The 15,383-nt window shown below is 37.9% G+C and overlaps 1 protein-coding gene across 3 annotated transcripts in view; it reads left to right on the forward strand.

Annotated features, from left to right (window-relative positions):
- The window catches only part of SKIL (SKI like proto-oncogene), a 41,209-nt gene extending 34,418 nt beyond the window's left edge, over window positions 1–6,791 (forward strand). For all 3 annotated transcript variants that reach the window (XM_075937932.1, XM_075937934.1, XM_075937933.1), the window contains one exon: window positions 795–6,791. In XM_075937932.1, coding sequence (XP_075794047.1) covers window positions 795–956 — 162 coding nt within the window. In that variant the 3' untranslated portion in view covers window positions 957–6,791. The remainder of the gene's footprint in view (window positions 1–794) is intronic.
- The last annotated feature ends 8,592 nt before the right edge of the window (window positions 6,792–15,383 follow it).

The raw sequence follows: 15,383 nt of genomic DNA on the forward strand, positions 1-15,383 counted from the left end.
CTGTCTTTCCATGATTTTTCAAAGATGATCACTAATGGCTCAGATACCTCCTCAATCAGCTCCTTGAGTATTCTAGCGTGCATTCCATCAGACCCTGATGACTTGAAGACGTGTAACTTTTCTAAATGATTTTTAACTTATTCTTTTTCTATTTTTCTGAACCTACCTCCTTTTCTCCAGCTTTCGCTATTGTACACATCCAATCACCACTAACCTTCTTTGTGAAAATTGCAACATGTTTTAACTTATACATATGTGTGTAGGTAATGTAAATAGTCTTCTTCTCTTTAGTTTACACTGTTCTCTTTGAACTAAAGATACCATCATGTCTTATTCTGGTGACCTCCTTAGTAGTAGAGGCATATTAAAATTAATGCCTGCAGAATAAAGTAGGATTTTATCAAACAAAACAAATAAACCGAGAGAACAAAAATAATAGAATACAATATGGGTTTCAAAAGCATACTGGTCACTGGCATAGGCTTAACATCTGATTACATGTACTGATGGTATGGTGTGGTATGACAGTTCATATACTAATATGAAAAAATACAAATATACACAATGTGGGGATCTACTATGGTACAACATTGTTACTACTAAATGGTGTACTAATATATGGCAACTTTTTGAAAGATTTTTTTTTAAAAGTATGTGAACTGGTCTGGCATACCTTATTCATCTGAAATATTTTTGTCTGATATTTAGAACATTAGTGAGCTGTTTCAATAAATTAATATATGTAAATTAAAGAGAAAAATTGCTTTCTCCTTTCTTTTTAATTATTTGTGCAGTTGGCAGAACTGAGACAGAGACTGGATCACGCAGAGGCTGATAGACAAGAGCTTCAGGATGAACTGAGACAAGAACGAGAAGCAAGAGAAAAGTTAGAGATGATGATTAAGGAATTGGAGCTTCAGATTTTGAAATCTTCAAAGAATGGAAAAGAAAAATAGAAGTTGGTAGAGGAGAACTCAGTTATATTCTTCAAACCAGGTTTTTGGTAATTGAACTGTGCGCAGTTTGCCTGTATGATAAGATAAGGTATTTCTAGTTCCCAAACTGAAAACCAAGGTGATAATATATATCTTGATATACATGTTTAGATTTTCTTAACTAATGAGAATCTGCATTTATTTGTACTGGTGTTTTTTCCTCAGACAGCTATTAATAATGTGAAGCCTTTTGTTTTAGAAAAGTCAATTTCTGCCTATATTTCTAATGCAGTCTTGAAGGCTGTGCACCTTTTGAAAGCAGAATTGTATGTTTGAATATACCATAGTCATTTTTATTTTGCTACCTATTTCACATCCAGTTATACAAATATTTTTTTATTTTAATGTTTTCAAAACCTAAAATAGAAACACAGAATTTAGGTTACAATAAGGATTCAGTGACCATAAGGGCAGCTTTTCATTTGTAAATTAATGCTACATGTTGGCAAGCTGATAAAAGGAGACTGATTACCAGAAATTTACTAGACCGCCTTTGCTTTTTCCATAATTTCATCTGTATGAGTTTTCAAATGGTGGTTTTAATAGTTGCTATTAAATGTCCATTATCAAAATGAAAGAATTTAAAAATGTACATTGTAGCATTCTGATGGCACGCCAAAGGAACGTAACATTATTATGCATTTCTGTTTGAAAAGGAACAACTGAAATGGAATCCTATGTATTGTGAAGCTTAAAAATCTCCTTCCCTTTGCTTTCATATCCTCCCTTATCCTTCCCCCTTCCTTGGGAAGAAGATAGAGGCTTTTCAGGTAACAACTATAGAAAGAAAGTCTTTTTTTTTTTTTTTAATGGGGGCTATATTATGGAAACCCTACATATATGGGTTAACATTGTTTTGAAAATTTAATACTATGGAGAGTAACAGTTATCACTCCTAAGCATTAGTTACTTTGATATTCAACAGTGTCTCTTGTCTACAGATTTCTTTTGGTATGTAGAAACAGGCCTTATTGACACGTAGGTAATTAGTGACAAGGTTGTGGGGTTTTTTTTTAAGTCAAATTTTGAGCAGTTACATTTTGAAATTCATTTTGATACTTTGTATGGTTAAATACCATGGGAAATACTACCATAATCTGCAAAAGTACTGCGTGTTTGGTCCATAATGTTTAAAAATGGATAGAAGTACAGAATATCTAAATTGGTGTACCTGACATTAATGTTGAAAAATCCTGATACAAAGGGTTAAATTTTAAGTGTGGTGTTAGAATCCTGACACATTAAATGAATTATTACAAAAATAGGCGAAAAATACAGTTTTGTCCTCCTTTCCAAAAAGCTGGAAGGATATCTAACAGACTTTGTTGATTAGAAATAGTAGTAGTTCCATGTTCCGTGTAATACGATCTGAATCCACTATTAACTGAAATTGTTTTGCTGTGATGTTTGTCTTTGTTGGTCTCACAAGCGTTACATTTGTGTTAGATAAAACCATGAATAAAAATGTCAGCTTCCATTGTTCTGAATTAGCTAAAATTAAAAATTTGCTTGCATTTTAATAATTTCACACTATTTCAATGAAATAGCAAATATTGTACAAATAAAGATTAAGCTGGTATGTGTGCCATATACTGCTTGTTCAGGTTTGGAGAAAGAAAATTAAGCATATGTATTTGGCACCTTTTAGAATTTTAATAAATTATTAATAGCCCATCTGTACCAAAGATTAAAGCAGGTTAAATGAAGTAGTTTGAAACATTGTGTCCCTTGCCATTATGGATTACAGAGTACAAAATGTTCACTCCTGCTATCTTTGGATCATTTTTTTTTAAAAAAGGTATGCCTATCTACACTGGGCAGGCCAAATTATTTAAATTGAGTCAAGAGGTGGGGATGCAAGTGCCTATATGGTCCCTGTATGCATGTGTATTCAAAGTCATGTCCATTTGCGTTTAAAAAAAAAAAAGTACTATGGTATACACAGTCAATACAGCTATGGGGAAATTAGCTTCTAGTTTAGTTTACACACCAATAAACCTGTTAACCATATTCCAACTGCAAAATCTGTATTCTTGGGTATTGGTGCCTGAAAGAACACAGCTTGTTTTCAAATCTCAGTTGTGAATGCTAGTTGACAGCTGGGAAAAGCCCTATTTTCTGATAAACTGAAAATGTTTGATTTGAATTTCATTGAGGCAATCAAGTCAAAATTCCATTATGCCCATTTTAGTTACTTTTCAGAGTGTCTCTTGCATTTCAAACCATTTTGTATCACATTATTTAATCCTCCATGTAGCTAGTTCAAGAAGATTAACAATCTTTTAAAACCCTATCTGATTTACCACAGGCTTCAGAGGGGTAGCCGAGTTAGTCTGTAACTGGAAAAACTTAAAAAAATGAATAGTCTAGCTGCACCTTAAAGACTAACAAAACATGTAAATGATATCATGAGCTTTCATGAGCACAACCCACTTCAGTATTTCACATCTTAGATTTTCTGTCTACACTAGGTGATTTCTGCAAAATTTCCCATTATTGCCACTCGTTCAACTTACCAGTGGTAACAGTGGGAGTTGAGCCCTACTGTAGGCAGTGCTCTATTGATCTACCAGCGTCATAATCAGGGCTCGACAAACAATGTGATCTACAAGCCCGTGGCGAGTAGATTACACCCCTGGAAGAGCCGGCGCAAAGCGATCTGCGCAGAACGATCTGCTCATGTGCAGAACGATCTGCTCATGCGCAGAACCATGAGGCTGGCAAGCGGGGCTCGCCGCCGCTCAGTGAGCCCTGGTCATAATTATGGGCCATCTAACTCTGTTTAAAAACTGCTTGTATAAAACAGTGTTAAAATACTAGTGGGCTATTATCTATATTAGTATTCCCATTAGTGCAACCAGAAGTGGCGCTGTAGTAAATTTCAGGAAAACAATTCTAATAACTCATACAGACACTTAAAATGGATGAAAATCTTTTAAAAGATAACCTTGTAAACATACCATTTAATTCTAAAGTTTACAGTAGTTTTAAATTACTGTAATCCTGCTACATTGAGTAAAGAAATAGTCATTTTAGGTTCTTTACATCACAAAATTTTTACATATGTAGACTTAATTTTATACAAATTTTAAGTAATACAATATATACAAATGTGCCATAGGTTTTGTGTCCATAGTCACTGAATGATAGTTTTCTAGTAAATTGTAAATACTGTATCCGTTCTAGAATAGTTTTATGTTGAGCTGTTTCACTGACTTGGAGTAGTCTTGATTAATTGCTTTTTTGACAATGTAGCTAGAGATTTGGAATGCCCATTTAGAGCAACTATTGGCAAAAGTGAATGTCAGAATGAATTAGGTCCCTTAGCCTTATGATGCTCACTTACATATAAATAGTGAAGTTTGTTTTGAGTTGTTTGTGTTTGATCTTTTAGACAAGAAGTTTGTTTCCCAAATTTTCCTAATATTAATTAAAAAAAAAAAAGACTATTTTAGTCTTAATTTTAAAAGCTGCATTAATGAACACCTAGAAACAAAGTCGCCTAGAGCACTTTTGGAAGAAAATTAAGTAGTTTTCAACATAAATGCCTAGTTTATTAATATACATTTGAATGTAAAGGAAAACTTTCATACACTAGGAGCACTCAATTCTGTAAGAAAAATGTAATGACTTTAGAAGAGCAGTAAATCTTTTTGCAGTTGTGGAAGCTATAAAATCACCCAGATTCACATATGCAACCATTTTAACACTAGATAAAGAGTTGTTAACAAAATTTTGAAGTTAATTCAAGGAAGTTGCTTTATTTTTTGTTAGCATTTAATTACTCTTTAGCTTTAGCATCTGGCTAAATATAGTAATTATGTTTTACATTCTTGAAGTAATTTTATTTTATATTTAATATATTAAGTTAGGTGTAAAATTATTTGTATATAGTAAAGTTAAAATGCAGTTACTGAAGTAGGCAAACTTAGAGGGAATATAAGGCTGCTGATAGGCTGGTCTGTCAGGCACTGCTCAGGCACACCTTTTGGGAGTCAGGAACAACTTTTTATTCATACATTCTTGGTTTTGTTTGGAAAAAGTAATACATTAAATTTGGAAAATTAAATTTTCGAATAATTATAATGATGGGATATGACATTCTATAAACATTTTTTGAGAGATTAATTGTGAAGCTTCCTAAAATTCCCTTCTTGTTAGAAGGGTATATGACTTTGTATTTTTCTCCTCTGCACTTAATCCATGTAATCAATCAACATGACAGAACTTATTATAAAAACAAAAAGTTAACAAAATAATGCACCTACCTGTAATTGTGTGCTTGCAATGTTTAAGTAATTTTATCTAAGCTGTCAACAATAAAATATCTTAGTACAAAAAGCTGCAGATTTCAGTAATTTTACATTCATTTATTGCATTTGTAGTATGAGAATCAGTCACACATTTTCCTTATTGGAATGTTGGGTCTAGTATTTTATATTTGTTACATTTCTCCTGTAGTTCAAAAAGACAGTCAGTTTTCTGCCTAATAATCACTTTTCTTAAAGTAAAGGTCATCAACTTGCCAACAGCATGGCACATTTCATGGTATGTCTCCATTATTATTTATGATAGCAATGTTTTGTTTCTGATAAGTTCCTGTTGCAGTTGGAAAATGTTTGAAAAATTGGTGGGTTGAGATATTTCTTCATCAAGCACAGCAAATCAAAAGATTTTAAAGAACAAAACACTTGAAATTCATCTAAATGTAATAAAATCTATTAAAATATTTTTCTTCAGATATAGATACCTCACTTGAAAACAAGGAAAGCACAATTGTACTGTATTTAAAGTAATTCTAGGAAATATGAAAGTTTGTCTAATATTTTGCTGCGGTTATATTGCCTTCCAGGGCTACAAGGTCTGTGATTGACAAAATCTATTTTTGTGTTTTCATGCTCACTGTTGGAAGTATTTATTGATGCTGACATAGCAGTATAATTAATCTTTCAAGTAAAAAAAATAACTGGTGAAACATTGTAGAATCTATCTCCAATCAAAGCAACAAGTGGAATAATTATTCTGAAATTAGTAAAAAGCTTGAGATAAAATGATCAAAGCCTTCAACAATTTTTATTTTCTGCCAATGATGTACAGATTTATGGTTAGAATTGCTGTGGATGCATTACATGACATGCAAAGCTGTCCTCTACCTCACGTGAAATTAACCAATATTTTATATGGTTTTAAGTAAAACATGATGCATCTATCTGGTTACTTAGTTTACAAATTTTGAATTATATTTATTGAAATATGACATACTGTGCTCTTAGCTTATACCTCAATTGTATTTTGTGCTGTTTTCCATTTTCATGCATTGTAAATACTCTGTATAGATTGTGCATTCAGATACAAATAAAGAACTGTACTGTCAAAACATTTATTTACAATGCTGAGTGAATTTATGGATGGCCTTTCTAAGTACTGCTGTTCTACATGGGTCATTGGAACAGTCAGGGCTTGCTTTCAATAACCACCTAACCTTGCTACAAAATACTTAGGGTTGGAGGAGAGTGTTTGAATGAAAGGGCTGAAATCCTTGCCCCCATTAAAATTACAGTGAAATCTTTGTTATCCAGCACTCTGTTAACCAGAAGACTTTAACTAGCATTGCCCCCAGCCACAATACTGTCACATTTTCAGGCATACTGGTCTGGCTTGCTTTACCAATATTAAAAACTTGAGTCTTACTATTATTGTCCATTGGTTTTTCCTAGGCTGATGAGACCCTCTGATAACGGGAATTTTTAGATAACTGGAACACCCTAATCCCCGAGCGAGCTGGATAACACAGGTTGTACTGTAATAGCAAAATTCCTATTGACTATTATAGGACCAGTATATCTTAGGAATGTTTGCATTCCTAAAACTTGTAAGTCTGTTTTCTGTAACTGGCTGTTTTTAGAATCAGTATATTACCTTTTGGAATTATGAAGCCAGATTTCTATATACTGAAAAATACTGGTATTTATATAAATAAAACCTCTTTTGTATGCTTAGCAGATTCTGTAAGGCAAACAGGCCTTTCCCCTGGTTAGCTATTGTAAAAATACACTATAGACTATTTGAGAAAGTGAAAACCCTAGCAAATTTATTAAAAAAGAAAATCCCATCCCTCTCTTTGCAACCTGAAAATACATAAGGTACACGTTACCATACGCAATATGTTGGTGACAAAGGAATTTAAAATCGCAGCAGGCATTTCTGAATCTTCTGATTCTGCAGAGCAATTATGCTGAGAAATTTCCCACAGTTGATGTGGGAGTTGTAGATAAGTTTTCAAAATGCTTTAAAAATAAAAATGTGCAAGTCTGAATATTTTCTAATGTACTAATAAATCAAATGGGAATGTAAAAGGTTAACGGCTTACCTTTACTGGCATGCTTACCTGATAACCAGTGAACTGGTGGGGTGGGCCACGCAGGAGCAGCCCTCTGTCCACTGTGACCTGGCTAGCAGGACCTCAGCTACATAGGGCCCAGTGGAAGCAGCTCCTTAGATGCAGTGCTGTGGGTACATCTTGGTGGGATCCCAGCTGCAGCTGGCTTGACTGGGCAGGAGCAGCCTGCTGGCCCATCCGGAGAAGCCTTGTGTCCATGGTGCGACAGGCCCAGCCTGGCTGAAGGAGACCTGCAGCCACAGCCATTCTCCAGGGTTAACTGGTTAAATGATTGAAATTATATCGTTTAACTAGTTAACTTTTTAAAGGGGTTTTTATATACCTAAAATCAATGTCCGTGAATGTAATTTTTCAGTCCCCAACCATCAGAAATCTCATATACCAGTAGGAAACTTTTACTATGTTGGGACCTGTTCCTGTAAATACTCTATGGCTAGTTGTCCTATTAAAGCTGAACAAACTCCTGCTGTAACACCTGTTGAAATCAGTGGGACACTTTCTGTTTACTTAATGGGCGTTGGATCAGGACTTTTTATATTCCCCTGTAATGACTGAAGTTTAAAACAAAGATTCTAGTAAATTGATTATTCTCTTTAGAAATAGTTCACAAACTACAGAGATTTCCTAGCTGATTTTGCTCTCTTGCTGAGAGTGTTAAAATATTTGCTCTATAATATTGTTTGGTGATTATGGGATGGGACTAGATCTTGGTTCTGCTCTTGATCATCACAAAATGTAGTGTGGTTGTGGGCAAGTCACTTAATCTTTGAGTGTACAACAGGAGTACTTCCTTATCTCACAGGGATAAATTCATTAAAGTTTGTGAGGAGCTCTGACATGAGTAGAAAAAGTGAATAAATAGCTATAATTAGAACAGTAAACCTGCTAGCACATACAACTTAGTGTTTTTTGCATCTTTTAAGTAGTCAATGTATCTGTGACATGCTTTTTCTAGGTATCCAGATTAATCATCAATCTTAATTCTTCAAGTGTTCGTGTCCATTCAGCGTAAGTGTGTGTGCTTGCCCCATGGATTGGTGCCAGAAGATTTTCCCTCAGCTGTATCTGGAGGGGACCGGTTCCAGCACTCCCTGGAGTGGTACATATGTGCTGCACTATATAGGGTACTTAAACAATAAATAGTCTGGTAGCACTTTAAAGACTAACAAAACATGCAGATGGTATCAAGAGCTTTCATGGGCACAGCCCATTTCTTCAGGTGACCGGAGTTTTGGAAGTCCAGAACCAAGAATAAATAAGGGAAGAGGAGTGGGGGAAGGAAAAGAAGGAAAAAAATTTGGAAAGGGGGAGAAAGGACATTGGATAGATAAGTTTCAAAGGGATAGCCGAGCCATTCTGTGGTAGGAAAAACTTAAAAAACAACAGTCTATTAGCACCTCAAAGACTAAATAGTTAAAAGAGGCTGATAAGAACCATTAGTTTGCACTAGGAAAGGAAGAGTACTAACACCAGATTCTACACAGACATCAAGAACCATTGCCACCTTCATTGTTTGGTTGGTTGATAATGTGCAAGCCATCTAGTATTGCGATTTAGGCCATTTGCATAAAGTTAAACTTGAAAATGAAGTGGAATTCCAATCCTTCTCTGTGTATTTAGCTTGTGGAATTGGTCTGAAACAAAACTCCAACTTATAGATCCCTTAATGAGTTTCCAGGGACGTTAAAGTGTTCCCCAACAGGTTTTTGTATGTTGCCTTTTCGGATATCTAATTTTGTCCATTAATTCTTTCCCATAGAGACTGTCCAATATATATTGCAGTGGGGCATTGTTGGCATTTGATGGCATAGATCACATTACTGGATGTGCAGTTAAATGAGTCTCTGATTTGGTGGCTTATGTGGTTGCCTCCAGTGATGAAATAGCTTGTATAGATGTGTGGGCAGAGTTGGCACCAAGATTGATTGCAGGGGTTGGTTTCTGGATGCTTATGATGTAGCTCTGTGGCATGGTTACCGGAAAGGACTTGTTTCAGGTTAGGGGGTTGTCTGTAATCAAGAATAGGCCTTTCCCCCCAAGGTCTCTGAGAGTGAGGGGTCATTTTTCAAGATAGGTTATATATTGTGGATAATGCATTGGAGGGGTTTAAGTTGTGGACTGTAGGTAATGACAAGTGGAATTCTGTTGTGTTTTCTTTTGGGTCTGTCTTGAAGTAGTTCATGTCTGGGTACTTATTTGGCTCTGTCAATCTGTTTTTTCATTTCACCAGGTGGATATTTCAGTTTTAGGAATGCTCTATATAGATTCTGTAAGTGTTTGTCTCTGTCTGTGGGATTGGAGCTTGGCTGTATACAATAGACTGATAAATGAGTCTGGGACGGAAGCTAGAGGCATGAAGGTAAGGTAGGTTTCCAGTATAGGGCGGTGGAAATTTGTCCATCATTTAATTGTACTGTAATGTCAAGGAAGTGGATTTTTCTCGTGTAGACCAATTCAGGCTGAGGTTGATGGTAGGTTGAAAGTTGTTGAAATCCTTGTGAAATTCTTCAAGGGTCTCTTTCCCATGGGTCCATATGATGAAGATGTCATCAATGTAGCGTAAGTAAAGTAAGGGCTTTAGGGGGCAAGAGCTGAGGTAACGATGTTCAAGATCAGCCATAAAGATGTCATATTGTGGTACTATGTGCTGCTGACTTGAAGATACAAATTGTCTCTGAATTGGAAGTAGTTGTGGGTGAGGACAAAGTTGCAGAGCTCTAATCAGGTGTGCATTGCTGTCATCAGGGATGGTGTTTCTGATGGCCTGTAATCCGTCTTCATGTGGAATGTTGGTGTAAAGGGCTTCTACGTCTATAGTGGCCAGGATGGTATTTTCAGGTAGATTACTGATGTTTTGTAGCTTCCTCAGGAAGTCAGTGGAGTCACAGAGGTAGCTAGGAGTGCTGGTAGCATAGGGTCTGAGGAAGGGGTTCAATGTAGCCAGGTAATCCTGTTGTAAGTGTGCCAATGCTTGAGATGATGGGTCGTCCGGGATTTCCAGGTTTGTGTATCTTGGGTAGCAGATAGAAAACTCCTTCTTGGGGATCTGTGTGTGGGGGGGAGGGGAAGAGGGGAGTGGTGTTAGTATAAATTTAGTCCTGAGCAGAATCAGAAAGTTTCATGAGTAGTTGTTTCAGGTTTTTTTGGTGTTCTTTAGTGGGATCACAGGAGAGAGGCTTGTAGAATCTGGTATTGGTGAGTTGTCTGGTTTCCTCCCGTTCATAATCTGTTCTGTTCATGATGACTACAACGCCTCCTTTGTCGGCCTCTTTGATTGCACTCTTTGAGGTACTGCCGGACCTCTTCCCCCTCAAAGTGTATGCCATTGTGTTTGGAACTGTTTGCTCCAGCCCTTGCTGTTGCCTTGTACTTTTGATTACTAGTTTTTTCACTTGTAAATAGTGCCCTCTTAGCGCTATTGCAGTTTTTAGCTTTAGGGTCATAGCTTCAGGACGGGACATATCCCAATCTCCTGACTTCACACTGTGTGCTCTCTGCAGGAGGCCTGTGCCATTCAGCAACCCACATTACAACTGCCTTGGTGTTTAGGAGTCTCATGTTAGAGAGAAATGCTGAATTTGTAAATCTTTTCAGGCTAACACAGTCATTAGACTCAAGTCTTCCTTTTCCCTTAGTGCCAATGTTCGGACTTCCACTCAGACTACCTTCCTGCACTCGTACCAATCAAAGTGCACTTAACCACAATCTCAGCCTTTCATCCACCAATTCAAGGCCAATTGGTATTTTCTTGGGACATGACAGACAGATTCTTGAAGGGCCATGGGAGGCCCTTCCTGCAGTTTGTATTCCTCTGCCCCAATGGAATCTTACCTTGATCCTTGCATGGCTGATGGGGCTGCCCTTTGAACCAATGCCTTCCTGATCTCTTTCATGCTTTTCTTCCAAGATGGCCTTCCTGGTGGTGATTACATCTCCTAAGAGGGTATCTGAGCTCCATGACATGATGTCATAACCCCTCTATACTGTCTTCTTAAAAAAAAAAAAAAAAAAAAAAGTGCAACTTTGACACCCAGCCTGCCTTATCTAAGGTGATCTTCGCTTTCCACATGAGTCAGAACATCTTCCTCTCAGACTTTTACCCCCAGCCACATCTGACCAAGGAGTTGCTCCTCTATGCTTTGGATATTAGGAAGGTGCTTGCTTTTTACCTAGAATGGACAAAACTTTTTTTATAAGTCCTCTCAGCTGTTTGTGGCCTATGCCGAGTCAATGAAGGGCCTCCTAAGTGTCTTCGCAGAGAATCTCCAAATGGATTACCTCTTGCATCCTGATATGCTATGAATTGGCATGGTACAACTGCCCCCTTGGCGAAGGCACATTACATTCGACCAGGGCACAGACCTCTTCAGCGGCCTTCCAGGCCCATGTTCCTATTCAAGACCTCTGCAAGGCTGCAACATGGTCTTTGCTACATACATTCATATCCCATTATGCCATCACGCAGCAAGCCAGAGATGATGCTGCGTTTGGCAGAACTGTGTTGCTTTCAACATGTGATTAAATTCTACCCACCTCCGCAGATAACTGCTAAGAGTCACCTACAATGAATGGATATGAGCAATCACTGGAAAAAGAAAATAACCTGTTTTATCTGTTTCTGTAATGGGAGTTCTTCAAGATATGTTGCTCAGGTCCATTGAATATCCTGCCCCTCTGTCAAAGTTTTCCAGAAAAAAGGAACTGAGGGTAGCAGACATCTGGTAGTGCTCTTTATAGAGTGGCATTTGTGCACCACTCAGGGAACATTGGAGCCGGTCCCTTGTGGATACTACTGAGAGAAAAATCTTCTGGGACTGGTTCATGTGGCAAGCGCACACACCCGAGTAGTACATCTCAAAGAACTGTCTTTTCCAAAAAGTTGTAGAAAAATAACAGAGAGAAACAACCCAGGAGTGAAACCCTTAAATAATTTAAACATTCAAACCACCATCAAAACTTACATAAATATGTTCAACTAATTGCAGTTGAGATCACTTGTCAGAGCAAACACTGAATAAAGATCCAGGGAGCACTTCAAAATAATAAGGCATCAGGCATAGAAGCTTTAAAACATACATTACTGCTGCCTAAGTAATTAGTATGACATTAATGGCAACTGCTTTTAACTTGGCAAATTCATTTGCTTGTTATTATTAAAGTTACTGGATTGTGGGGGCCAGAGCCAAGCCCTGAACCCAAGCAAATGCCGTTTACAGTATGGAACTTTGGCACAGGACAGTTGGTGTGGTCCACAGGTCAGTTGCACCATGCAAAAGACAGAGCTAGGGGAAATGTTTTTAATGATTTCATACAACTTCAGAAACAAGAAGGCTAGTCAGCAATATGGCCCATTATGGAGCAACAGGTGCTGCAGTACATGTTATCGTTGTGGACTCATTAACTGGCATCCTCATGGATCTTGAATCACCTTTCAGCCATTATGTTTGTCCTTGGCTAAATGGCTATCCCGATCCTTGTGGTGATTTCTTAGTGAGAAGGGTTTTGTTGGGATGGGCACGTAGCAGTGGCCCCAAGGAGGATTCCTGTCATCCCATTGGGATTTCCATACTCAGAGATCTCCTTCAGAGGTATGTCATATGACCTGGTGCTTAGGAGGCATCCTCATTCAGAGCAGCATTCTTGGTAGCATTTTTTGGTGCTTTTAGAATCATCAAGCTCGTTCCTGTCAGAGATTCTTCAGGAAGGACTTTGGAAGATGGTGATACGTGTTGGCATAAGTATACTGTGACATTACATTTGTGATGGTTGAAGACCAATCAAATCAGCTGCAGTGAATTGGTTGTCCTATGGAAAGATGGCAAGCCCAGAATCTGTCCTGATTGGGCTTTGAAAACTCACATGACAGTATATTAGAAGGGAGAAGGCACCCTTCTAGTACACGGGATAGGAGTCCCCTCATGGCATATCAATTTGTTTCTATGCTTAGGAATTGAAAAAGTCGGGCCCCCCGGCCCATGAATTAGTTCCCATTATTCAGAACAGAGATGGCTACAGCAGCTGCGCAAATAGATATGGAAGCCAAGGCTATTCAGGTAATCCGGTGGTCATGTTCTAATGTAAGAACTCGGGTGGAAAATCTGCATTAATCTGTTTTGTTCTCATTTCAGATGTTGCGCAGCCACCCATGCACCCGACAGTATGAATCCATGGCACAGCATTGTCTTTTGGGCTCACAAGCACACCTCCAAGATGCCCAAGAGCTCACACCTGGGATTAGTTAGTCAAGCAGTGCTCAGTTGACATGCATGGAGGGGCATGTTATGGGATCAGCTGATACCAGTGTTGTATGATGATATACCTAAGATAGAATGACATAGGGACACAGATGGTGAAACTACTACTCTGAACAAAGAGGGACCTGACATGGATCCAGAAAATATTTCATGGTGTTAACATCAACACGCTCCATTCCACCGGGAATGAGTTGGTGTGATGGCCTGTAGTCAGCCTCATAATGTTGCTTAGCCCCCTCTTTCTTTGGCATTTCCAATACTGGTCAATATGCTTAAGCATAGGATCTGGCAGGGAGACATGAACTCTTCCAGGATGGACAAGATCAGGCAGTACATAAACAGGGAAGTGGCCACGTTCCTGGTCTCCTTGTGGGGGCAGTAATTTCACATCCTGTCGTAATCTATGGGGCACTGGAGTTATTTCAGGAGGACAGAGTGCACCTGTCAGACTCAGGTGGTCATATTTTGGCATATGTAAAAGAGGCATTTGGAGATGTCTGGGAACCCAGCTGGGTGTGGGAAGGAGGCAGCCAAGCTAATGGCTGGTGCCTCCTTGTGGTCGATGTTCAGTGAAGGTACTCCATAAAAGAAGGCATACAGTAATGGATAAATGTCTTGATGGAAGGACTTAGTAAGGAAGCTAATTGAGTGAGCTGCGGGTTGTTGGGGACTCCTATACTGTGGCTGCTCTTGAGTATTTGCAGAGTGATTAGGGGAGAGAGCTCAGGGCAGTTTTTCCCACAACCATGCAGGAAGTAGTTGGAATATGCAGTTTTTCTTGGAGCACTTGGTCTTTATGATAGCCAATGTATATTTTGTTGCTTCATAGGATTGCATGGGATTTTCTAGCTTCCATATCCCCTTGCATGGATTTCTACACACAAGAGATCAATCTGTCCTCTAAAAGAACTCCTGATATCTTGCATCATGTCCTTCTGTCAATGGGAGTAAATGAAGGGATTTTAATAGCTGCAGTTTGTTTTGTCACTCCTTAGAGATCTGCATATTGTAACCTGCAAGTACTTTTGATAAAGCCTGATTTATGCTCCAACCAATAAGGGGCCATGTTATGGTATTGAACCTGGATTCTACCCCTGACTGTACCAGTGGCCTGCTATGTGACTTTGGGCAAGTCACTTCACCTTTCTGTGACTGTTTTCCCTCTCATTCTTTGCCCTCAGGGCTGGATTATGACATTCTGAGGCCCTAAGATATGTAAAATGTACCAAAAAAGTAAAGTGTAACACAAAAAATGAATTTATTTTCACGGAAAGCACAATGAATATAAAAACACACGAGCTTTAGGTTTTCACAGGAAAACAAGAGAGGTTATATAATTTTTTTACACCATGAATAAAACACATTATTCTCCTTTTAATGTGCATAAATGTTTGATGCATTTGGTTAGGGAAATACAAAGTTTATCCAGTCAATATATATATTTATAAATGTTTATTCTGATTTAATATTTTCTACAAAACAATGAATTGTTGGGACTTTTCTTTTGCCATACTGAAAAAATACAATGGAGTTCTTATAACTGATGGAGGAAAGCCCACATACATCTATCCTCAAGATCTACTCAACCCAAGTCCATGAAACAATCATCTGCAAACTCAATCATGTGAAGCATGGATGGTGTGTGAAACAGAAAGCCACGTGCACACTAAAATACACAATTGTATGTATGTACAAATCAAAAGAAGAAAGAAAACACTAACACTTAAGAAAATG

This window comes from Pelodiscus sinensis, chromosome 10 (assembly GCF_049634645.1).
Source record: "Pelodiscus sinensis isolate JC-2024 chromosome 10, ASM4963464v1, whole genome shotgun sequence".
Lineage (NCBI taxonomy): Eukaryota > Metazoa > Chordata > Testudines > Trionychidae > Pelodiscus > Pelodiscus sinensis.